The 24,273-nt window shown below is 45.9% G+C and overlaps 1 protein-coding gene across 1 annotated transcript; it reads left to right on the forward strand.

Annotated features, from left to right (window-relative positions):
- The first annotated feature begins 180 nt into the window (after positions 1-180).
- Positions 181-22,498, forward strand: fh (fumarate hydratase). The gene is made up of 10 exons (XM_045712428.2): positions 181-373; positions 3,690-3,818; positions 4,257-4,367; positions 5,246-5,422; positions 5,841-6,023; positions 7,667-7,832; positions 8,207-8,410; positions 16,662-16,789; positions 19,879-20,032; positions 21,950-22,498. The coding sequence occupies exons 1-10, from the start codon at positions 254-256 to the stop codon at positions 22,090-22,092; spliced, it is 1,515 nt and encodes a 504-aa protein (XP_045568384.1). The 5' UTR covers positions 181-253; the 3' UTR covers positions 22,093-22,498.
- The last annotated feature ends 1,775 nt before the right edge of the window (positions 22,499-24,273 follow it).

A 24,273-nucleotide genomic window follows, 5' to 3' on the forward strand; every position in this document is an offset into this window, starting at 1 on the left:
AAAAGACCTAAAAATGTAATGACAAATACTATAATATCAAACAACGTCAATTGTTTCAAAGGCACGAAGACAGTCAAATGTAGTATAACATTTTATACTGCTTTTTTTTATTCGGTGTGCTGCTTTAAATTATCCCCCCATGCACAAGAAATGTTGTAAATATATGTTTCCGCCCGCGTTAACACAGGCTTGTTGTTAGCTCATTTTGGTTCCGCTCTGCTCCCTGGTCTGAAGTGACAGCTGATCAGACGCAATGTTTCGCTGTTTGAGAAACGTCCAGCGATTTAACTGTAACCTCCAGGCGTTACAGAGGAACATTGACAACACAAAGTACAGTCCTGTAGCAGGAGTTATCCTCATATCTTCCAGAATGGTACGTGTTTTTGTCTTTTCGGAGATTAGACACAGTTGTTTAGGGCCATCGCAGGCCCGCAAAAATGACCTTATTAGTTAGCCAAGCTAACTGGCTAGCTAACTGGCTAGCTAACGGGCTAGCTAACGGGCTAGCTAACGGGCTAGCTAACGGGCTAGCTATCGGTATTAGCTGATAATGAATGAATAGTTAGCCACTTTGCTATCTAGCTTTACACGAATGTAGTAATTGTGCGTTTTAGAACAAACGTAGTCTTTCAAACATGAAACAACAAATATTCACAGCAATATTCTGGTAGCAAGCAGTAAGCTAACTTGTCATTTGGCTAATGTTATCTTGTCAAGCTAGCAGAAGGTCAAAGTCTGTTTACAACTTTATCTGCTAGCTAGCGTGCTAATGGGCTAACTTTCACTACATAACTTACTAGCCAAGTAACACGGAATTCAAATCAAAGTTTATTTATCCCAACAATTATATTTATTTATTTATCCCAACAATACATAGAGCAAACGCAAGAAAAATGTCCTAAATTAAAAAATAAATAAAAAGCAAATAGTTAACGTTCGTCAATAAAATAGCAATAACGAGGCTATACAAGGAGTAAATTAGGAGTCAGTGTGCAGAGGGGTACGAGGTAACGTCAGGGGTAACAGTAGCCCCTAGGAATCAGAGAGTGGAAGACTCCTCTCGCTCCTCTCTAACATCTAGGCTCCCTTTCTGTGAACAGTCTCATCACAAGTCACACTGTTGAATTTCAACATACAAGGAGGCAGCCGCTACTCTTCCTGTGGTCCAGCAAAAATGAAGGCAGTAATATACATTATAATACCATTATATATTTTTTTAAATATTGAAATACATTTTATAACAGATTTCACAATACATTGTGTGCCCTCCGGCCACTACTCTACTACAACACAATCCAGGTGTGTGTGTGTGTCCAAAGTCCTCACTGTCCAGTAAGGTGTGTTTTTAATCTGTTTCTTAAATCTGATTCTACTGCTGCATCAGTTACCTGATGTGGAATAGAGTTCCATGTAGCCATGGCTCTATGTAGTACTGTGTGCCTCCCATAATCTGTTCTGGACTTGGACACTGTGATGATTAGTTGAAAACAGCCATAGACATAGAGCTTATGAGCCCAAGCCGAAAGAAACAGCTGAATTAAAAAGATTGTGCCCTTATACAATACATAGCCTACCACATATTACCAAGTGCAGGAAAAACATAAAACAAAACTGATTTTAAGATGTCTTTGGTACATCATTGGTCTAGCCTATACTCTAAAATTAAACACATTCCAGCAATCACCTTTTGAGTATAAACCTTTATTATGTGTAGTGGATGGACTGGTTACCCTGTGCTCAGTGGCGTGAAGTACTTAAGTAGTACTTTCAATTATTTTTACGTAAGTATTTTTTTTTTTAGTATCTGTACTTTATTTATATTTTTGACAACTTTTAATTTTACTCCACTACATTCCTATATAACATAATGTCATTTTACTCCACTACATTCCTATATAAAATGTCATTTTACTCCACTACATTCCTATATAACATAATGTAATTTTTACTCCTTACATTTTCCCTGACACCCAAAAGTACATTTTGAATGCTTAGCAGGACAGGAAAATTGCACAAAAAATAAATAATAATAATTAAATAAGAAAATTGTGACGTCTGTTTTGCTTTAATATAAGGAATTAAAAATGAATTTATACTTTTACTTTTGATACTTAAGTACATTTTGAAACCAAATACTTTTAGACTTACTCAAGTAGTATTTTACTTGAGTCATATTCTTTTAGACTTTTACTCAAGTAGTATTTTACTTGAGTCATTTTCTTTTAAGGTATCTTTAATTTTACTTAAGTATGAGTAAAATTTTACTCGAGCAGGCAGACTGGCTGTCAACAGTTTAGTGAAATATGTTTTGTTGCGGAAACATCTTACTATCGATTGTTACCGTACAGATTTCACTTGATTATCCAAATTATGCACTGGGTAGCTGACAGAAGGTCTGAGAGGCCATGGCATACAGAGTACTGGGTAGCTGAAGGAAGGTCTGAGAGCCCATGGCATACAGAGTACTGGGTAGCTGATGGAAGGTCTGAGAGCCCATGGCATACAGAGTACTGGGTAGCTGATGGAAGATCTGAGAGCCCATGGCATACAGAGTACTGGGTGGAATATCTCCTGTCGGGCAGCGAGAGCTCCTCAAACAGTGGTTGATGCATGGAGGGAAATGAGTTTTATTTTTTATTTTTATTTTTTTAAATTTATTTCTCAAAGCACATGTTCTGTTATAAAACCAAAGTAACCTAGGAAACGGACAGGGGAATGTGCGCAGCCTCCGTTCTCTGTTCCAGTGTATACAGATTCCACGTCTTTCCCCCTGCACCTGTTTCTGCACGTTACACAGTGGGCCTTTCTAAATTTACTCCATGTGTAACTCTGTGTGATGAACAAGCCTACAGTCTATATCATGGAAAATTGCCAGATAACATACAGTAGACCAACACATATATTCTGTTCTTCTGAAATACATTTTCTACATATCATAATGTTTCTGATTAAAATATATAATGGCTGTGTTGTGATGGTGTATCTTTTAAATTAATTTATTAGACTATTTTAACTGTAGATGTTCCAATGGCGCTCATCAGCGGCTTGTATGCTGGAGGCCTGGAGATGCTAAACGTTTTAATTAACGATAAATTACTGTTAGACCGGCTTACTTTTTGCATGACAATAACCTGCTGCCAAAAATGTTATGACCTCCACAGCCCTAGAGGTTCATTTAAAAAAAATAAACAGTTTACTCTCAACTCCGTGGAGGAGTCGAGGTACTTGGCAAACTGCATACCAACACTTTTTTTTATTTTTTTTATTTTGTTTTACCTACAATTTTAGCTAGGAGTTCTGTATCTAAACACCTGATAGGTCAGCCTGAGAAACAACCGTTTTGTTTGTTTAGTCTTGAGAGAGGTTAGCTTTCAAATGTCAACAAAGCAAGTCTATAAGCTAGCTACTACTTTTTTGTTGTTGAGATTATGCCTCTCTAACTAAATAACCATGTAGCTAGCCGCCGTCAAGTAACCCACGTAGCTAGCCGCCGTCAAGAAACCCACGTAGCTAGCCGCCGTCAAGTAACCCACGTAGCTAGCCGCCGTCAAGTAACCCACATAGCTAGCCGCCGTCAAGTAACCCACGTAGCTAGCCGCCGTCAAGTAACCCACGTAGCTAGCCGCCGTCAAGTAACCCCGACTGACTTTTCATCTTTGCTGTTTGACTGTCTCGATGTTGTTGTTCAGTCTTCAGAGTACAGAATTGAAGCAGACACCTTTGGAGAGCTGAAGGTGCCAGTTGACAAGTATTATGGGGCTCAGACAGTCCGGTCCACCATGAACTTCAAGATCGGAGGACCGTCAGAGAGAATGCCAGTAAGTTCAGACTAAATGTTACTTCATCTATCAAGTTGTAGCTTGAGACATGGCTGTGGGTCCCCAGTCCCGCTGGCTGTGGGTCCCCAGTCCCGCTGGCTGTGGGTCCCCAGTCCCGCTGGCTGTGGGTCCCCAGTCCCGCTGGCTGTGGGTCCCCAGTCCCGCTGGCTGTGGGTCCCCAGTCCCGCTGGCTGTGGGTCCCCAGTCCCGCTGGCTGTGGGTCACCAGTCCCGCTGGCTGTGGGTCACCAGTCCCACTGGCTGTGGCTAGCTCTCACTACAAATTGGACACACATCCTTGCAACGTTTCCTGTCCTATTATCCCAGATTCAGATCAGACTAAAGGTTACTTCACGTATTCTTGTGTATCCTTGTGTAACAGTAAATTCATCGTAGCTCCCCACGTCCTCACTACCGCTTCCTTTCCTCGTCCCAACAGATCCAGGTGATCAAAGCCTTCGGGATTCTGAAGAGGGCTGCTGCAGAGGTCAACAAGGACTATGGACTGGACCCGAAGCTGGCTGATGCCATCGTGCAGGCTGCTGATGAGGTGCCTAATACAGGGTGAACAGCGACACTAACAACAACAACAACACCACTACAGGGGAGGGAGGGAGAGAGAGGGAGAGAGGGAGTTCACAGATTAGACAGATCAGCCTGGGTACCTGTCTGATTCTAAACATTAGGCTTCCACTGCTGTAGAGAATAGCTATAGCATTTGATACAGTACTGAGCAAAAAGCAGAGCACTTAGACCTTGCTACCTAGCCTGGTCCCAGACCTGTTTGTGTTGTTGGCAAGACGGCACAAACAGATCTGGGATCAAGCTATTCGCTAGCTACATTAGACCTACTAGTTACATTTAGCCATGGTGCCCTCATTCTACTGATGAATGCCTTGGTACTGGTCTCGGACTAAGGCATGTTGTCCTCTCTGTACTAACTGATGTCCATGTTCCTTGGACCAGACTAAGGCATGTTGTCCTCTCTGGTCTGATGTCCATGTTCCTTGGACCAGACTAAGGCATGTTGTCCTCTCTGGTCTGATGTCCATGTCCCTTGGACCAGACTAAGACATGTTAACCTCTCTGTACTAACTGATGTCCATGTTCCTTGGACCAGACTAAGGCATGTTGACCTCTCTGGTCTGATGTCCATGTTCCTTGGACCAGACTAAGGCATGTTGACCTCTCTGTACTAACTGATGTCCATGTCCCTTGGACCAGACTAAGGCATGTTGTCCTCTCTGGTCTGATGTCCATGTTCCTTGGACCAGACTAAGGCATGTTGTCCTCTCTGTACTAACTGATGTCCATGTCCCTTGGACCAGGCTAAGGCATGTTGACCTCTCTGGTCTGATGTCCATGTCCCTTGGATCAGACTAAGGCAGGTTGTCCTCTCTGGTCTGATGTCCATGTCCCTTGGACCAGGTGGCAGCTGGTAAGCTGGATGATCACTTCCCTCTGGTGGTGTGGCAGACCGGTTCAGGAACTCAGTCCAACATGAACGTCAACGAGGTGATCAGCAACAGGGCCATCGAGATCCTCGGAGGGAAGCTGGGGAGCAAGGACCCTGTTCACCCCAACGACCACGTCAACAAAAGCCAGGTACGCTAACCATTCAGAAACACTTTCTCATTTCATACAAAATGTTGAAGAAGGAAATAAACTGTTTTTCACCCAGATAGAAGTAGCTAGTGACTGTTTTATTTGGAGCCTCAGAAGGGTAACAGAAGGGTAACAGAAGGGTAACGGGCGGCAGCGTTTGCCCTCAGAAGGGTAACGGGCGGCAGCGTTTGCCCTCAGAAGGGTAACGGGAGGCAGCGTTTGCCCTCAGAAGGGTAACGGGAGGCAGCGTTTGCCCTCAGAAGGGTAACGGGCGGCAGCGTTTAGTTAAATGTTTGTATTTATGGGTATCTGAAAAGCTCAGGTAAAGAGTTTTTAAATATCAATCAATCTGTAATTAATGTAAATAGTTGGGTCTTGCAGAGCATTTGAATGGACCTGTAGTTGTATACTCTTGCAGAGCTCCAACGATACGTTCCCCACAGCCATGCACATCGCAGCAGCCAAAGAGGTCCACGAGGTTCTGCTGCCTGGTCTACAGCACCTCCACGACGCCCTGCACGCCAAGGCTGTGGAGTTTAAAGACATCATCAAGATCGGACGCACGCACACACAGGACGCTGTACCGTTGTCTCTGGGACAGGTACAGTACACGTGTACACACACACACACACACACACACACACACACACACACACACACACACACACACACACACACACACACACACACACACACACACACACACACACACAGGACGCTGTGCCGTCGTCGCTGGGACAGGGACAGGACGCTGGGGTGGGGACAGGATGCTGTGCCGTTGTTTCTGGGACGGGTACAGGACGCTGGGACAGGTGCAGGACGCTGTGCCGTTGTCTCTGGGACAGGTGCAGGACGCTGTGCCGTTGTCTCTGGGACAGGTACAGGACGCTGTGCCGTTGTCTCTGGGACAGGTAGGACGCTGTGCCGTTGTCTCTGGGACAGGTGCAGGACGCTGTGCCGTTGTCTGTGGGACAGGTGAAGGACGCTGTGCCGTTGTCTCTGGGACAGGGCCTGGGACAGGTACAGGACGCTGTGCCGTCGTCTCTGGGACGCCAGTGAGAATGTGATAGTCTTTGTGTCTGTCTCTGTGATATGGTGTTGTCACGATACTCAATACCATAAATGATACCATGGCAGAGAAAGCAGCGTTTCGCTCTCAGTCACACTGTATTTAGTTTTACAGAACAAATGGCCACTGGATTGATGTAAATAATAATCATGATGTCATTCTGCCAGGTAGGCATGGGCCACGTTGTAGTTAACTTTTAATTGAGAAGGTTTTTGGGAAAGCCTTTCCATCTACCAAAAGATGGTTATCATTAGCCTCATCGCCTCATTAGCCTTTCTAGCTACCAGCAGACAGTTGTCATTAGCATTATCGCCTCATTAGCCTTTCCAGCTACCTGAAGACGTTTATCATTAGCCTCATCGCCTCATTAGCCTTTCCAGCTACAAGAAGACGTTTGTCATTAGCATTATCGCCTCATTAGCCTTTCCAGCTACCAGCAGACGGTTGTCATTAGCATTATCGCCTCATTAGCCTTTCCATCTACCAGCAGACAGTTATCATTAGCATTATCGCCTCATTAGCCTTTCCAGCTACCAGCAGACAGTTGTCATTAGCATTATCGCCTCATTAGCCTTTCCAGCTACCAGCAGACAGTTGTCATTAGCCTCATCGCCTCATTAGCCTTTCCAGCTACCAGAAGACGTTTGTCATTAGCATTATCGCCTCGTTAGCCTTTCCAGCTACCAGAAGATGTTTATCATTAGCCTTATTAGCCTTTCCAGCTACCAGAAGACGTTTGTCATTAGCATTATCACCTCATTAGCCTTTCCAGCTACCAGCAGACAGTTGTCATTAGCATGCTAACGGCTACACAAAGTGGTAGACATAAGCACACCACACAGACGGGCTTTCCCTTGCCGTTGCCTCTTGAGGAAGTTGCAGGGAATACGAGTAACTGTTGATGGTTTATGATCAACTCGGGACAAATTAATTAATTTCAATACATTTTATTTTATTTCCAAACGTGAGACACATTTCGATAGAAGAAACGAAAGTAACAAAAAATGTTGTACCCGACCCGTTTTTTTTTTTTTTTTGTACAGATGTTTTCGGTGTACTGTGCGTACAACACTAGTCTGCTATATGTCAAACTATCCTAATGAACCATTAAAAAAAAAAAAAAGTTGACTGGTAGAAATACCTTTTATCGGTCCTGTTTCTCTACGTTTTTACAGGAGTTCGGCGGGTACGTGCAGCAGGTGAAGTACAGTATTGAGCGAGTGAAGACGGCCATGCCCAGAATATATGAGCTGGCAGCAGGAGGTACTGCCGTGGGCACAGGCCTCAACACGCGCATCGGCTTCGCTGAGAAAGTAGCTGCTAGTGTCGCCTCTCTCACAGGTACAGGAGGGGACACACACACACACATTTCATAATGGTTATCATAGTCATGTCGGGTCCATGTTTTCTCACTACTGGTGTCCCCCAGGGCTTTGCACTAGGTCCTCTTTAATGTCTCACTACTGGTGTCCCCCAGGGCTCTGTACTGGGTCCTCTTTAATGTCTCACTACTGGTGTCCCCCAGGGTTCTGTACTAGGCTCTCTCCTGTTTTCTCTGTACACCAAGTCACTTGGTTCTGTCAGAGGGTTTGCATTGTGGCTACAGTTTTCCCTCCCAGCTGTTAGCGTAAGTCAGACATTACATACTCTGTCAACCTTGAATCGTTTCTAATGTTATCCAGACCTGTCTACATGAAGTCATATCCTGTCTCCAGGTCTGCCTTTCCTGACTGCTCCTAACAAATTTGAGGCTCTGGCGGCCCACGATGCTCTGGTGGAACTGAGCGGAGCGTTGAACACGGTGGCCGTCAGTATGATGAAGATCGCCAACGATATCCGCTTCCTGGGGTCCGGGCCCCGCTCTGGCCTTGGAGAACTCTGTCTGCCTGAGAACGAGCCTGGTAGCAGCATTATGCCTGGTGAGTTTCCGTAGTCGTCTGGTTTTCACCATTTTGTTGTCAAGCACATCACGATATAGTTCACTGTCAAATCAAATTCGATCGGTTACATACACGTGTTTAGCAGATGTTATTGCGAGTGTAGCGAAATGCTTGTGTTTCTAGCTCCGACAGTGCAGCAATATCTAACATGTAATCTAACAATTTCACAACATAAACCCAATACACACAAATCTAAGTAAAGGAATGGAATTAAGAATATATCAATATATGGACGAGCAATGTCATAGCAGTGTCGTGTCTTTGGGGTACTATTAAACTGAAGACATGTTTATCAATTAACTCCCTGTAATTATTATCACGCGATTAAACTGATTAATCGTTTAATTGTAATTAACTAGGAGATCGGGGCACCAAGGAAAATATTCAGATTACAAAGTTATAATTTTCCTAATATAATTTTCCTATATTATAACATTATATATTATATTCTATTATAGTATAGGCCGATTATCTTCTGGTTTAAATGGTGTATTTTACCTCGCGTCCAGTCTCATTCCAAACGTCGTAAATTGTTGTATCTGCACGAACCCAGTCTTTACTAAAATCATCCATACATCAATTGTCTTAAAATCATTTATTTACTAAACTAATTAATTCACAGAAAGTATACAAACAGTAATTATCGTCACAAAGAATTGGTAGAGTAATGTGCCCTAGTGGTCTAAACAGGCATGGCTGGTGTCTTGTTAACCTCTCTAGGCTAGGCGGGACGAATTCGTCCCACCTACGTAACAGCCACTGCAAGCCTGTGGCGCGATTTTCAAAACGTTAAAAATCCTATTACTTCAATTTCTCAAACATATGACTATTTTACAGCCATTTAAAGACAAGACTCTCGTTAATCTAACCACACTGTCCGATTTCAAAAAGGCTTTACAACGAAAGCAAAACATTAGATTATGTCAGCAGAGTACCAAGCCAGAAATAATCAGACACCCATTTTTCAAGCCAGCATATAATGTCACCAAAACCCAGAAGACAGCTAAATGCAGCACTCACCTTTGATGATCTTCATCAGATGACAACCCTAGGACATTATGTTATACAATACATGCATGTTTTGTTCAATCAAGTTCATATTTATATCAAAAACCAGCTTTTTACATTAGCATGTGACGTTCAGAACTAGCATACCCCCCGCAAACTTCCGGGGAATTCGCTAACATTTTACTAAATTACTCACGATAAACGTTCACAAAAAGCATAACAATTATTTTAAGAATTATAGATACAGACCTCCTCTATGCACTCGATATGTCCGATTTTAAAATAGCTTTTTGGTGAAAGCACATTTTGCAATATTCTAAGTACATAGCCCAGGCATCACGGGCTCGCTATTTAGACACCCGGCAAGTTTAGCACTCACCATAATCATATTTACTATTATAAAAGTTTGATTACCTTTTGTTGTCTTCGTCAGAATGCACACCCAGAACTGCTACTTCAATAACAAATGTTGGTTTGGTCCAAAATAATCCATCGTTATATCCGAATAGCGGCGTTTTGTTCGTGCGTTCCAGACACTATCCGAAATAGTAAAGAAGTGTCACGCGCATGGCGCAATTCGTGACAATAAAATTCTAAGTATTCCATTACCGTACTTCGAAGCATGTCAACCGCTGTTTAAAATCAATTTTTACGACATTTTTCTCGTAGAAAAGCGATAATATTCCGACAGGGAATCTCCTTTTCGGCAAACAGAGGAAAAAATCCCAAAGGCGGGGGCGGTCGGGGTCACGAGCATAAGCCCAGTGTCCCTTGATCGGCCACTTGAGAAAGGCGATAATGTGTTTCAGCCTGGGGCTGGAATGACGACATTCTGTTTTTTCCCGGGCTCTGAGCGCCTATGGACGACGTGGGAAGTGTCACGTTAGAGCAGAGATCCTTAGTAAATGATAGAGATGGAAAAGATTTTCAAGAAATGGTCAGACAGGCCACTTCCTGTAAAGGAATCTCTCAGGTTTTGACCTGCCATTTGAGTTCTGTTATACTCACAGACACCATTCAAACAGTTTTAGAAAATTTAGGGTGTTTTCTATCCATATGTAATAAGTATATGCATATTCTAGTTACTGGGTAGGAGTGGTAACCAGATTAAATCGGGTATGTTTTTTATCCAGCCGTGTCAATACTGCCCCCTATCCTAAACAGGTTAACAATGGGTCATAAACGTTCAGCTGAGGAGGTACACAGAGTTCATTATTATTAACCATTGACATGCTAATCAATCGCACATGAACGCTCACTCATTTGAGAACAATTGCAATCAATATATATTTACGCTCAGTGTGTCATCGGGATCCGTGTTGGAGCGTCGTTCTGTTGGAAAGTTCTCTCTCTCTCTCTCTCTCTCTCTCTCTCGGTTAGAATGGATCTTTCAAAGCGACATTAATTAATATCGTCATAGAATGGATGTTTCGTTGGTCTTCACGTTCAATGATATAATTTACTTAGCTGCAGACTAATAATTAATATCAAAGACTTGTTCTTAATTCTGTCGGTATCAATAGTCTAAAAGTTAACCACGTGGTATAGTTCACTTTCAGTAGAGTACTTGGATGGTCAAACCTATTGGCTAACTCGCAATGGAGTGGAGGCCGGGTCTGAAGAAAGTAGATCAGGGTGGTAGTTTTATAGTGAACATGTCACATGACACCTGGTCCTGTCTGTGTCCCTGGGGGCGTGCCGATGACTGAGTTAAGCTTGGTACAGAAATATAATTCTATCACATTAACATCAGTACATAGCATCTCAATGTATTACAAATAGCTTTATCCTTATTAATACATTCTATACAACCATATGGATTCAAGTCTCAAGGCTGAGGCTATTATATAAACCGTTTTATGGTAATATGGCTATATTGTCTCTTCTGAGTATCACAAAATTGTACCAAGCGGACCAGTTCGTAGCTGGATTCTTCACCAATCTTCCATACCTTCTCCAGAACACAAATATCGCTTGGCTCCCCAATTCTGTGAGTTGGAAGAATTTCCTGTGTCTCTCTATGGGCCATGTGGCAAGAGATTCTCCTCTTAGAGTTTTTACAACCCTTTCACACAGGGCCTGGGTGGGGGAAGGTAGGTTGGGGGATGGTGCAAAGGGGGGAGGGGGTCAACTGTCCTCCCTGTACTCAGAGGCCAACGTCATGACAGCAGCATAGACTGAGATACAGTAGAATAGAATACAGTATATACATATGAGATGAGTAATACATAGACTAAGATACAGTAGAATAGAATACAGTATATACATATGAGATGAGTAATACATAGACTGATACAGTAGAATAGAATACAGTATATACATAGACTAAGATACAGTATATACATATGAGATGAGTAATACATAGACTAAGATACAGTAGAATAGTATAGAATACAGTATATACATATGAGATGAGTAATACATAGACTAAGATACAGTAGAATAGTATAGAATACAGTATATACATATGAGATGAGTAATACATAGACTAAGATACAGTAGAATAGGATAGAATACAGTATATACATATGAGATGAGTAATACATAGACTAAGATACAGTAGAATAGGATAGAATACAGTATATACATATGCGATGAGTAATAGATAGACTAAGATACAGTAGAATAGGATAGAATGCACTATATACATATTAGATGAGTAATGCAGGATATATAAACATTATTAAGGAGACATTATTAAAGTAGGAAAGGAGTGAAGGAGATCACTGAAAGAGTGAACAGTATTTGGACATACCACAGATGGCATAGTACCTTAGTTATTGTGTTTTATCTATCTGTCCCAGTGGTCTTGCCCCACCCTAACTCCCAGCTGCATGACCCCCCCACCCTAACTCCCAGCTGTTATAACAGAGCTGCATGACCCCCCCCCCCCCCCCCCCCAACCTAACTCCCAGCTGGCATGACCCCCCCACCCTAACTCCCAGCTGTTAGAACAGAGCTGCATGACCCCTCCCCCACCCTAACTCCCAGCTGTTAGACCAGAGCTGCATGACCCCCCCCCCACCCTAACTCCCAGCTGCATGACCCCCCCCACCCTAACTCTCAGCTGCATGACCCCCCCCACCCTAACTCTCAGCTGCATGACCCCCCCCACCCTAACTCCCAGCTGCATGACCCCCCCCACCCTAACTCCCAGCTGTTAGAACAGAGCTGCATGACTCCCCCCCCACCCTAACTCCCAGCTGTTAGAACAGAGCTGCATGACTCCCCCCCCACCCTAACTCCCAGCTGTTAGAACAGAGCTGCATGACCCCCCCCACCCTAACTCCCAGCTGTTAGAACAGAGCTGCATGACCCCCCCCACCCTAACTCCCAGCTGTTAGAACAGAGCTGCATGACCCCCCCCCACCCTAACACCCAGCTGTTAGAACAGAGCTGCATGACCCCCCCCACCCTAACTCCCAGCTGTTAGAACAGAGCTGCATGACCCCCCCCCACCCTAACTCCCAGCTGTTAGAACAGAGCTGCATGACCCCCCCCCACCCTAACTCCCAGCTGTTAGAACAGAGCTGCATGACCCCCCCCACCCTAACTCCCAGCTGCATGACCCCCTCCACCCTAACTCCCAGCTGTTAGAACAGAGCTGCATGACCCCCCCCACCCTAACTCCCAGCTGTTAGAACAGAGCTGCATGACCCCCCCACCCTAACTCCCAGCTGTTAGAACAGAGCTGCATGACCCCCCCACCCTAACTCCCAGCTGCATGACCCCCCCCCCCACCCTAACTCCCAGCTGTTAGAACAGAGCTGCATGACCCCCCCCACCCTAACTCCCAGCTGCATGACCCCCCCCCCACCCTAACTCCCAGCTGTTAAAACAGAGCTGCATGACCCCCCCACCCTAACTCCCAGCTGTTAGAACAAAGCTGCATGACCCCCCACCCAGCTGTTAGAACAGAGCTGCATGACCCCACCCTAACTCCCAGCTGTTAGAACAGAGCTGCATGACCCCCCCCACCCTAACTCCCAGCTGCATGACCCCCCCCACCCTAACTCCCAGCTGTTAGAACAGAGCTGCATGACCCCCCCCCCACCCTAACTCCCAGCTGTTAGAACAGAGCTGCATGACCCCCCCACCCTAACTCCCAGCTGTTAGAACAGAGCTGCATGACCCCCCCCCACCCTAACTCCCAGCTGTTAGTGCAGAGCTGCATGACCCCCCCCACCCTAACTCCCAGCTGCATGACCCCCCCCCACCCTAACTCCCAGCTGTTAGAACAGAGCTGCATGACCCCCCCCACCCTAACTCCCAGCTGCATGACCCCCCCCCCACCCTAACTCCCAGCTGTTAAAACAGAGCTGCATGACCCCCCCACCCTAACTCCCAGCTGTTAGAACAAAGCTGCATGACCCCCCACCCAGCTGTTAGAACAGAGCTGCATGACCCCCCCCCACCCTAACTCCCAGCTGTTAGAACAGAGCTGCATGACCCCCCCACCCTAACTCCCAGCTGCATGACCCCCCCCCACCCTAACTCCCAGCTGTTAGAACAGAGCTGCATGACCCCCCCCCACCCTAACTCCCAGCTGCATGACCCCCCCCCCACCCTAACTCCCAGCTGTTAAAACAGAGCTGCATGACCCCCCCACCCTAACTCCCAGCTGTTAGAACAAAGCTGCATGACCCCCCACCCAGCTGTTAGAACAGAGCTGCATGACCCCCCCCCCCCACCCAGCTGTTAGAACAGAGCTGCATGACCCCCCCCCACCCACCCAGCTGTTAGAACAGAGCTGCATGACCCCCCCCCCCCCCCCCCCCACCCTAACTCCCAGCTGCATGATGGATGATTTCTGACAGCTGAGAGTCATGTACAGTGAGGGGGAAAAAGTATTTGATCCCCTGCTGATTTTGTACGTTTGCCCACTGATAAAGAAATGATCAGTCTATAATTTTAATGGTAGGTTTATTTGAACAGTGAGAGACAGAATAACAACAACAAAAAATCCTGAAAAACTCATGTCAAAAATGTTATAAATTGATTTGCATTTTAATGAGGGAAATAAGTATTTGACCCCCTCTTAATCAGAAAGATTTCTGGATCCCAGGTGTCTTTAATACAAGTAACGAGCTGAGATTAGGAGCACACTCTTAAAGGGCGTGCTACTAATCTCAGTTTGTTACCGGTATAAAAGACACCTGTCCACAGAAGCAATCAATCAATCAGATTCCAAACTCTCCACCATGGCCAAGACCAAATAGCTCTCCAAGGGTGTCAGGGACAAGATTGTAGACCTACACAAGGCTGGAATGGGCTACAAGACCATCGCCAAGCAACTTGGTGAGAAGGTGACAACAGTTGGTGCGATTATTCGCAAATGGAAGAAACACAAAAGAACTGTCAATCTCCCTCGGCCTGGGGCTCCATGCAAGACCTCACCTCGTGGAGTTTCAATGATAATGAAAATGGTGAGGAATCAGCCCAGAACTACACGGGAGGATCTTGTCAATGATCTCAAGGCAGCTGGGACTATAGTCACCAAGAAAACAATTGGTAAAACACTACGCCGTGAAGGACTGAAATCCTGCAGCGCCCGCAAGGTCCCCTTGCTCAAGAAAGCACATATACATGCCCGTCTGAAGTTTGCCAATGAACATCTGAATGATTCAGAGGACAACTGGGTGAAAGTGTTGTGGTTAGATGAGACTAAAATGGGGCACTTTTGCATCTACTCAACTCGCCGTGTTTGGAGGAGGAGGAATGCTGCCTATGACCCCAAGAACACCATCCCCACCGTCAAACATGGAGGTGGAAACATTATGCTTTGGGGGTGTTTTTCTGCTAAGGGGACAGGACAACTTCACCGCATCAAAGGGACGATGGACGGGGCCATGTACCGTCAAATCTTGGGTGAGAACCTCCTTCCCTCAGCCAGGGCATTGAAAATGGGTCGTGGATGGGTATTCCAGCATGACAATGACCCAAAACACACGGCCAAGGCAACAAAGGAGTGGCTCAAGAAGAAGCACATTAAGGTTCTGGAGTGGCCTAACCAGTCTCTAGACCTTAATCCCATAGAAAATCTGTGGAGGGAGCTGACGGTTCGAGTTGAGATGTGTGCAAACCTGGTGGCCAACTACAAGAAACGTCTGACCTCTGTGATTGCCAACAACAAGGTTTTTGCCACCAAGTACTAAGTCATGTTTTGCAGAGGAGTCAAATACTTATTTCCCTCATTAAAATGCAAATCATTTTATAACATTTTTGACAAACGTTTTTCTGGATTTTTTGTTGTTATTCTGTCTCTCACTGTTCAAATAAACCTACCATTAAAATTATAGACTGATCATTTCTTTGTCAGTGGGCAAACGTACAAAATCAGCAGGGGGATCAAATACTTTTCCCCCTCACTGTACATGACCCCCACCGAACTCCCAGCTGTCAGAAATCATCCATGACACATCTAGGGTGGGTCAGGTTTCAAGACGTATTTTTGTCCAGGCCTTTTCTTCCCCCTCCTTGACCTCTACTTTATACCGTCTAGCTACCCACAACCTGCCTTTAGTCAGACTACCTCTCTAGCTACCCACAACCCGCCTTTGTCAGACTACCTCTCTAGCTACCCACAACCTGCCTTTAGTCAGACTACCCCCCACAATAACATGTTGACAAATACTTCTGGAGGATTTCAAAAGGTAAGGAACCTACGTTCATGACATGAAGGGATCGTGTTGATGGGATGATTAGAGTCTTCTTTCTACTGAAGACGGCCTTGACATTTTTTGAGAGCCTTGAAAGTGGTGCTGTCCAGTGTTTACCCTCCCCTCAGAAGTCATGTTGTTGACCTCTGTTCAGCTGTATTGTTGTGGTACAGGTTGTGATTGGAGCTAGTGGAACGTTACAGCTCTACCTTGGACTGGGTTTAGTTTATTTGCACAAATAGAACAGTTTGTAACAGTAAAACAACAACAGTATGTCCAGCAGGGGAAAAAGGCCAAAAGGGGTCGACCGTGTGTTTTAACCAATATGTGTTTTAAGTAATATGGGGTTTTAACCACGGGGTTTTAACCACGGGGTTTTAACCACGGGGTTTTAACCACGGGGTTTTAACCCTGGGGTTTTAACCCCGGTGTTTTAACCCCGGTGTTTTAACCGCAGGGGTTTTAACCCCGGTGTTTTAACCGCAGGGGTTTTAACCGCAGGGGTTTTAACCGCGGGGTTTTAACCCCGGGGTTTGAACTGTGTGTGAATGTATATCTTCCAGGGAAAGTGAACCCCACCCAGTGTGAAGCCATGACCATGGTAGCAGCCCAGGTTATGGGAAACAACGTGGCTGTGACTATCGGAGGCAGCAACGGACACTTTGAGCTGAACGTCTTCAAGCCAATGATGGTAAGAACTGATATCACCGTGGACTAAGACAATGCTAATAGGCCAGTTTCACCGTGGACTAAGACAAAGCTAATAGGCCACTTTCACAGTGGACTAAGACAATGCTAATAGGCCACTTTCACAGTGGACTAAGACGATGCTAATAGGCCACTTTCACCGTGGACTAAGACGATGCTAATAGGCCACTTTCACCGTGGACTAAGACGATGCTAATAGGCCACTTTCACCGTGGACTAAGACGATGCTAATAGGCCACTTTCACCGTGGACTAAGACGATGCTAATAGGCCACTTTCACCGTGGACTAAGACGATGCTAATAGGCCACTTTCACCGTGGACTAAGACGATGCTAATAGGCCACTTTCACCGTGGACTAAGACGATGCTAATAGGCCACTTTCACCGTGGACTAAGACGATGCTAATAGGCCACTTTCACCGTGGACTAAGACGATGCTAATAGGCCACTTTCACCGTGGACTAAGACGATGCTAATAGGCCACTTTCACCGTGGACTAAGACGATGCTAATAGGCCACTTTCACCGTGGACTAAGACGATGCTAATAGGCCACTTTCACCGTGGACTAAGACGATGCTAATAGGCCACTTTCACCGTGGACTAAGACGATGCTAATAGGCCACTTTCACCGTGGACTAAGACGATGCTAATAGGCCACTTTCACCGTGGACTAAGACGATGCTAATAGGCCACTTTCACCGTGGACTAAGACGATGCTAATAGGCCACTTTCACCGTGGACTAAGACGATGCTAATAGGCCACTTTCACCGTGGACTAAGACGATGCTAATAGGCCACTTTCACCGTGGACTAAGACGATGCTAATAGGCCACTTTCACCGTGGACTAAGACGATGCTAATAGGCCACTTTCACCGTGGACTAAGACGATGCTAATAGGCCACTTTCACCGTGGACTAAGACGATGCTAATAGGCCACTTTCACCGTGGACTAAGACGATGCTTTGTATTTATTATGGATCCCCGTTAGTTCCTGCCAAGGCAGCAGCTACTCTTCCTGGGGTTTATTATGGATCCCCGTTAGTTCCTGCCAAGGCAGCAGCTACTCTTCCTGGGGTTTATTATGGATCCCCGTTAGTTCCTGCCAAGGCAGCAGCTACTCTTCCTGGGGTTTATTATGGATCCCCATTAGTTCCTGTCAACGCAGCAGCTACTCTTCCTGGGGTCCAGCAAAATTTAAGGCAGTTTATACAATTTTTTTTAAAAAACATTACAATACATTCACAGATTTCACAACACACTGTGTGCCCTCAGGCCCCTACTCCACCACTACCACATATCTACAGTACTAAGTCCATGTGTGCCTATATTATCGTGTGTGTGTGTGCCTATGTTTGTGTTGCTTCACAGTCCCCACTGTTCCATAAGGTGTATTTTTACCTGTTTTCTAAATCTGATTGTACTGCTGCATCAGTTACCTGATGTGGAATAGAGTTCCATGTAGTCATGGCTCTATGTAGTCCTGTGTGCCTCGCATAGTCTGTTCTGGACTTGGGGACTGTGAAGAGACCACTGGTGGCATGTCTTATGGGGTATGCATGGTTGTCTGAGCTGTGTGCCAGTAGTTTAAACAGACAGCTCGGTGCATTCAACATGTCAATACCTCTCATAAATACAAGTAGTGATGAAGTCAATCTCTCCTCCACTTTGAGCCAGGAGAGATTGACTTGCATATTATTAATGTTAGCTCTCTGTGTACATCCAAGGGCCAGCCGTGCTGCCCTGTTCTGAGACAATTGCAATTTTCCTTTTTGTGGCACCTGACCACACGACTGAACAGTAGTCCAGGTCAGACAAAACTAGGGGCTGTAGGACCTGCCTTGTTGATAGTGTTGTTAAGAAGGTAGAAACTAGGGCCTGTAGGACCTGCCTTGTTGATAGTGTTGTTAAGAAGGTAGAAACTAGGGCCTGTAGGACCTGCCTTGTTGATAGTGTTGTTAAGAAGGTAGAGCAGCACTTTATTATGGACAGACTTCTCCCCATCTTAGCTACTGTTGTATCAATATGTTTTGACCAGGACAGTTTACAATCTTGTGTTACTCCAAGCAGTTTAGTCTCCTCAATTTCCATATTATTCATTACAATATTTAGTTGAGGTTTAGGGTTTAGTAAATGTTTTGTCCCAAATACAATGCTATAAATTTTAGAAATATTTAGGACTAACTTATTCCTTGCCACCCACTCTGAAACTAACTGCAGCTCTTTGTTGAGTGTTGCAGTTATTTCAGTCGCTGTAGTAGCTGACGTGTATAGTGTTGAGTCATCCACATAAACACACTGGCTTTAGTCAAATTCAGTGGCATGTTAGTAAAAATTGAAAAAAGTAAGGGGCCTAGACAGCTGCCCTGGGGAATTCCTGATTCTAAACTGGATTATGTTGGAGAGGCTTCCATTAAAGAACACCCTCTGCGTTCTGTTAGACAGGTAACTCTTTATCCACATTATAGCAGGGGGTGTAAAGCCATAACACACACGTTTTTCCAGCAGCAGACTATGATCCATAATGTCAAAAGCCATAAATGCTGTCTGGCCCGGTACAGTTGAAACTGGGATTCATCCGTGAAGAGCACACTTCTCCAACGTGCCACTGGCCATCGACGGTTTGCAAAGCTGTCATCAAGGCAAAGCGTGGCTACTTTGAAGAATGTAAAATATATTTTGATTTGTTTAACACTTTTTTTGGTTACTACTTGATTTCATATGTGTTATTTCATAGTTTTGATGTTTTCACTATTATTCTACAATGTAGAAAATAGTAAATATAAAGAAAAAAAACCCTGGAATGAATAGGTGTGTCCAAACATTTGACTGGTACTGTATGCACAAACTGTTCAGAACTGTTTTGGATGGGAAGCATGCAGATGCCTTAACACCTCCTCTCTCCTCCTCTTCCCAGATTAAGTGTTGAACTCAGCGAGGCTGCTGGGGGATGCCTCAGTCATAATGTAACTCCACCTCTCCTCCTCCCAGATTAAGTGTTGAATTCAGCGAGGCTGCTGGGAGATGCCTCAGTCATAATGTAACTCCACCTCTCTCCTCCTCCTCTTCCCAGATTAAGAACGTGTTGAACTCAGCAAGGCTGCTGGGAGATGCCTCAGTCTCCTTCACTGATAACTGTGTGGTGGGCATTGAAGCTAACATCGACAGGATCAACAAACTCATGAATGAGTCCTTGATGCTGGTCACCGCCCTCAACCCACACATAGGTACGTGTCGTAGTAAAGCATGTGCTTCAAAGTAGTGTATGGACATACAGCAGGGTACCAAAAAGTCATGAACAAGATCTAGATACCTGCTCTCTAGAGACAGCAGGAGCAGTAGAGATACTCTGAATGATCGGCTATGGAACCTTACCTGGCATGATGACTCCCCTAACCACCTGGTTGTTCTGCTGCTCCCGTTTCAACTGTTCTGCCTGCGGCTATGGAACCCTGACCTGTTCACCGGACGTGCTACCTGTCCCAGACCTGCTGTTTTCAACTCTCTAGAGACAGCAGGAGCGGTAGAGATACTCTGAATGATCGGCTATAAAAAGCCAGCTGACATTTACTCCTGAGGTGCTGACCTGTTGCACCCTCTACAACCACTGTGATTATTATTATTTGACCCTGCTGGTCATCTATGAACGTTTGAACATCTTGGCCATGTGCTGTTATAATCTCACCCCGGCACAGCCAGAAGAGGACTGGGCCCCCCTCATAGCCTGGTTCCTCTCTAGGTTTCTTCCTAGGTTTTGGCCTTTCTAGGGAGTTTTTCCTACTCACCGTGCTTCTACACCTGCATTGCTTGATGTTTGGGGGTTTTAGGCTGGGTTTCTGTACAGCACTTTGAGATATCAGCTGATGTAAGAAGGACTTTATAAATACATTTGATTTGATTTACTGTGCAGAATACAACTGCAGGAGAAATCAACAGGTTATCCATCTGTTTTTCGCCTGTAACCACTAGAGGGCAGTAAGTCACAGTCCCAAGTTTCAGCAGTGCTGAGATTCACCAGACTGTAGTGTGAGTATTGTAAATTAGATGTTTTGGTCTACAGCACAGTCAGTCTGTCTACTGCAGTAGATCGAGTCCTACTGGGACAGTCCACTCTGTCTGGTGGCTTAGTGTGTAGGGAGTCTACCCTCTGTCTGGTGGCTTAGTGTGTAGGGAGTCTACCCTCTGTCTGGTGGCTTAGTGTGTAGGGAGTCTACCCTCTGTCTGGTGGCTTAGTGTGTAGGGAGTCTACCCTCTGTCTGGTGGCTTAGTGTGTAGGGAGTCCCCTCTGTCTGGTGGCTTAGTGTGTAGGGAGTCTGGTGGGTTAGTGTGTAGGGAGTCTGGTGGGTTAGTGTGTAGGGAGTCTGGTGGGTTAGTGTGTAGGGAGTCTGGTGGGTTAGTGTGTAGGGAGTCCCCCCTCTGTCTGGTGGCTTAGTGTGTAGGGAGTCTGGTGGCTTAGTGTGTAGGGAGTCCCCTCTGTCTGGTGGCTTAGTGTGTAGGGAGTCTGGTGGCTTAGTGTGTAGGGAGTCTGGTGGGTTAGTGTGTAGGGAGTCCCCCCTCTGTCTGGTGGCTTAGTGTGTAGGCAGTCTGGTGGCTTAGTGTGTAGGCAGTCTGGTGGCTTAGTGTGTAGGGAGTCTGGTGGCTTAGTGTGTAGGGTGTCCCCTGGTGGGAGTGGAGATAGTGTCATGTCCTCTCCCCCTGTCAGACCCTGTGTTTAACAGGAGTTAGTGAGACCCTCGCCCCCCCCCCCCCCCCCCCCCCCCCCCAGAGGGCAACAGCGGTGTTGAAGGAGTAGCTTGACGTAGGAAACACCAGATGCCTCTTGTTCCCATCAGCCCCAGCAGCACCCGGTTCCCCCTCTTGGCCCTGGTCAGACGTTTTGCACTCCATTTTGAATAGGGACATTTACAGAACCCAGGAGTTCACTGTCGGGACCGCCAACCGTCACGTCCGCATACATCACCTCGTCTGTAGTCTTCGAGGTTCTGCTATTGGTTCCTTAATTGTATTCTCTGAGGCTCAGGTCTTCAGTGTTTTAGACGTGGAGGTAGTTGAGGAAGTAGAATGGTCATGGTTTGTCATCAGTCTTAATGACGCTTCAGTATTTTTAACGTCTGAATTCAGACCCTTCTCTATCTTCTCAATAGGTTATGACAAAGCTGCTAAGATTGCCAAGACGGCTCACAAAGAGGGAGGAAACCTCAAGGAAACTGCTATCAAGCTAGGATACCTGACAGCAGAAGAGTTTGACGCATGGGTCAAGCCGCATGAGATGCTGGGACCCAAGTAGAACACCGACACGCTGCAGAATGTCTACGGTTATAAATGTCTTTGTGTCTTTGTACAAATAAAAACATTTTTTTTTTTTTTTTGAAAACGCGTTGTATTTTATTTCAACTGTTATTTTACAGCAACGACCTGGGGAATAGTTACAGGGGAGGAGGAGGAAGGGGGATGAATGAGCCAATTTAGATGTTCCGTTCCTCAGTGCAGGAACAGACAGACGTGATCTATGGACAGATGACTGCTGATCGTGGAAGTGACTATCTTTCACCTTTTTGTTGTTGTATTTTGTTCAACATTGGACTTCCAGTTAACTCTTTTCAGTGAAGGCGAGTAGATGTTACGGTAAAAAGGGTTTCTCATCTAAATAAAATAAGGATACGTGGTTTCCTTTTAGAAAGATGTTCAAGCTATTATCTTGGTCATTTGTCTACTTCCTGCGTTATCTTGGTCATTTATCCACTTTCCTGCATTATCTTGGTCATTTATCCACTTTCCTGCATTATCTTGGTCATTTATCCACTTCCTGCATTATCTTGGTCATTTATCCACTTCCTGCATTATCTTGGTTATTGATCTACTTCCTGCATTATCTTGGTCATTTATCCACTTTCCTGCATTATATTGGTAATTTAACCACTTCCTGCATTATCTTGGTCATTTATCCACTTCCTGCATTTCCTGAACTATGTCTTTCCCCATTCTGAGAAAGATGCATCTATTTATGTCTTTAAATGAATACGGTGTGACATTAGATCCAAGGAAGAGAGTATCATTTAGTGAAATCTTCAGTATGACATTTTGTCCACCTGTAATAATTGGCCTACTGCTAGTGGGGGACTCCAACCCATGTACACCCCAGCCCAAGTCACCTTGCCTCCTGTTAAAGTCATTGGTCTGGGGACAGGGTAATTAGGCAACACTAGTGTTCCACCAGAGAGCCAAGGCCAGTTGCATGGTGCCTGAAAGTGATTTGTTTTGCCCAAGGAAGCTACAATTGAATGCTCTTACAGAGCTATCCCTCGATGTACTGTACCATTTTGCCATAATAAAAAAACAATAAATCCTAATTTTGCATCAAACCCTGTTTCCTGAGTTTTTCATCCAAACTCATTCAAATAAGTTTGGAGTCTACTCAATCAGCAACCATCCTGAACCCATAGAAGAGGATTCACTGTCGACATCTACGACAGGAAGTGTTGCCATTTCCAGCCCAATCCTCCCTGTGCTCCTCTGGTGTCAGTCACAGCTCTGCCTGTCCTGAATCCCCTGCCCTGGCTGCTGTAGGCCAGTGTTCCCCAAGCCTGGTCCTCCAGCACCCCCGACTCTGGTCCTCCAGTACCCCCAACCCTGGTCCTCCAGCACCCCCAACTCTGATCCTCCAGTACCCCCAACCCTGGTCCTCCAGCACCCCCAAAAGTGTTCCCCAACTCTGGTCCTCCAGCACCCCCAAAGGTGTTCCCCAACCCTGGTCCTCCAGTACCCCCAACTCTGGTCCTCCAGTACCCCCAACTCTGGTCCTCCAGTACCCCCAACCCCGCCCTCCAGCACCCCCAAAGGTGTTCCCCAACTCTGGTCCTCCAGTACCCCCAACTCTGGTCCTCCAGCACCCCCAACCCTGGTCCTCCAGTACCCCCAACTCTGGTCCTCCAGCACCCCCAAAGGTGTTCCCCAAGCCTGGTCCTCCAGCACCCCCGACTCTGGTCCTCCAGCACCCCCAACCCTGGTCCTCCAGCACCCCCAACTCTGATCCTCCAGTACCCCCAACCCTGGTCCTCCAGCACCCCCAAAAGTGTTCCCCAACTCTGGTCCTCCAGCACCCCCAAAGGTGTTCCCCAACCCTGGTCCTCCAGTACCCCCAACTCTGGTCCTCCAGTACCCCCAACTCTGGTCCTCCAGTACCCCCAACCCTGGTCCTCCAGCACCCCCAAAGGTGTTCCCCAACTCTGGTCCTCCAGTACCCCCAACTCTGGTCCTCCAGCACCCCCAACCCTGGTCCTCCAGTACCCCCAACTCTGGTCCTCCAGCACCCCCAAAGGTGTTCCCCAACTCTGGTCCTCCAGTACCCCCAACTCTGGTCCTCCAGCACCCCCAACCCTGGTCCTCCAGTACCCCCAACTCTGGTCCTCCAGCACCCCCAAAGGTGTTCCCCAACTCTGGTCCTCTAGTACCCCCAACTCTGGTCCTC

This window comes from Salmo salar, chromosome 18 (genome assembly GCF_965601325.2).
Source record: "Salmo salar chromosome 18, fSalSal1, whole genome shotgun sequence".
NCBI classification, from domain to species: domain Eukaryota; kingdom Metazoa; phylum Chordata; class Actinopteri; order Salmoniformes; family Salmonidae; genus Salmo; species Salmo salar.

Bases quoted from the DNA above. Each gene is read 5' to 3' on its own strand.
- fh (XM_045712428.2), top strand. From the start codon at position 254: ATGTTTCGCTGTTTGAGAAACGTCCAGCGATTTAACTGTAACCTCCAG. The intron at 5,423-5,840 runs GTACGCTAACCA...ATACTCTTGCAG, and splicing joins ACCACGTCAACAAAAGCCAG to AGCTCCAACGATACGTTCCC. The intron at 8,411-16,661 runs GTGAGTTTCCGT...TATATCTTCCAG, and splicing joins TGGTAGCAGCATTATGCCTG to GGAAAGTGAACCCCACCCAG.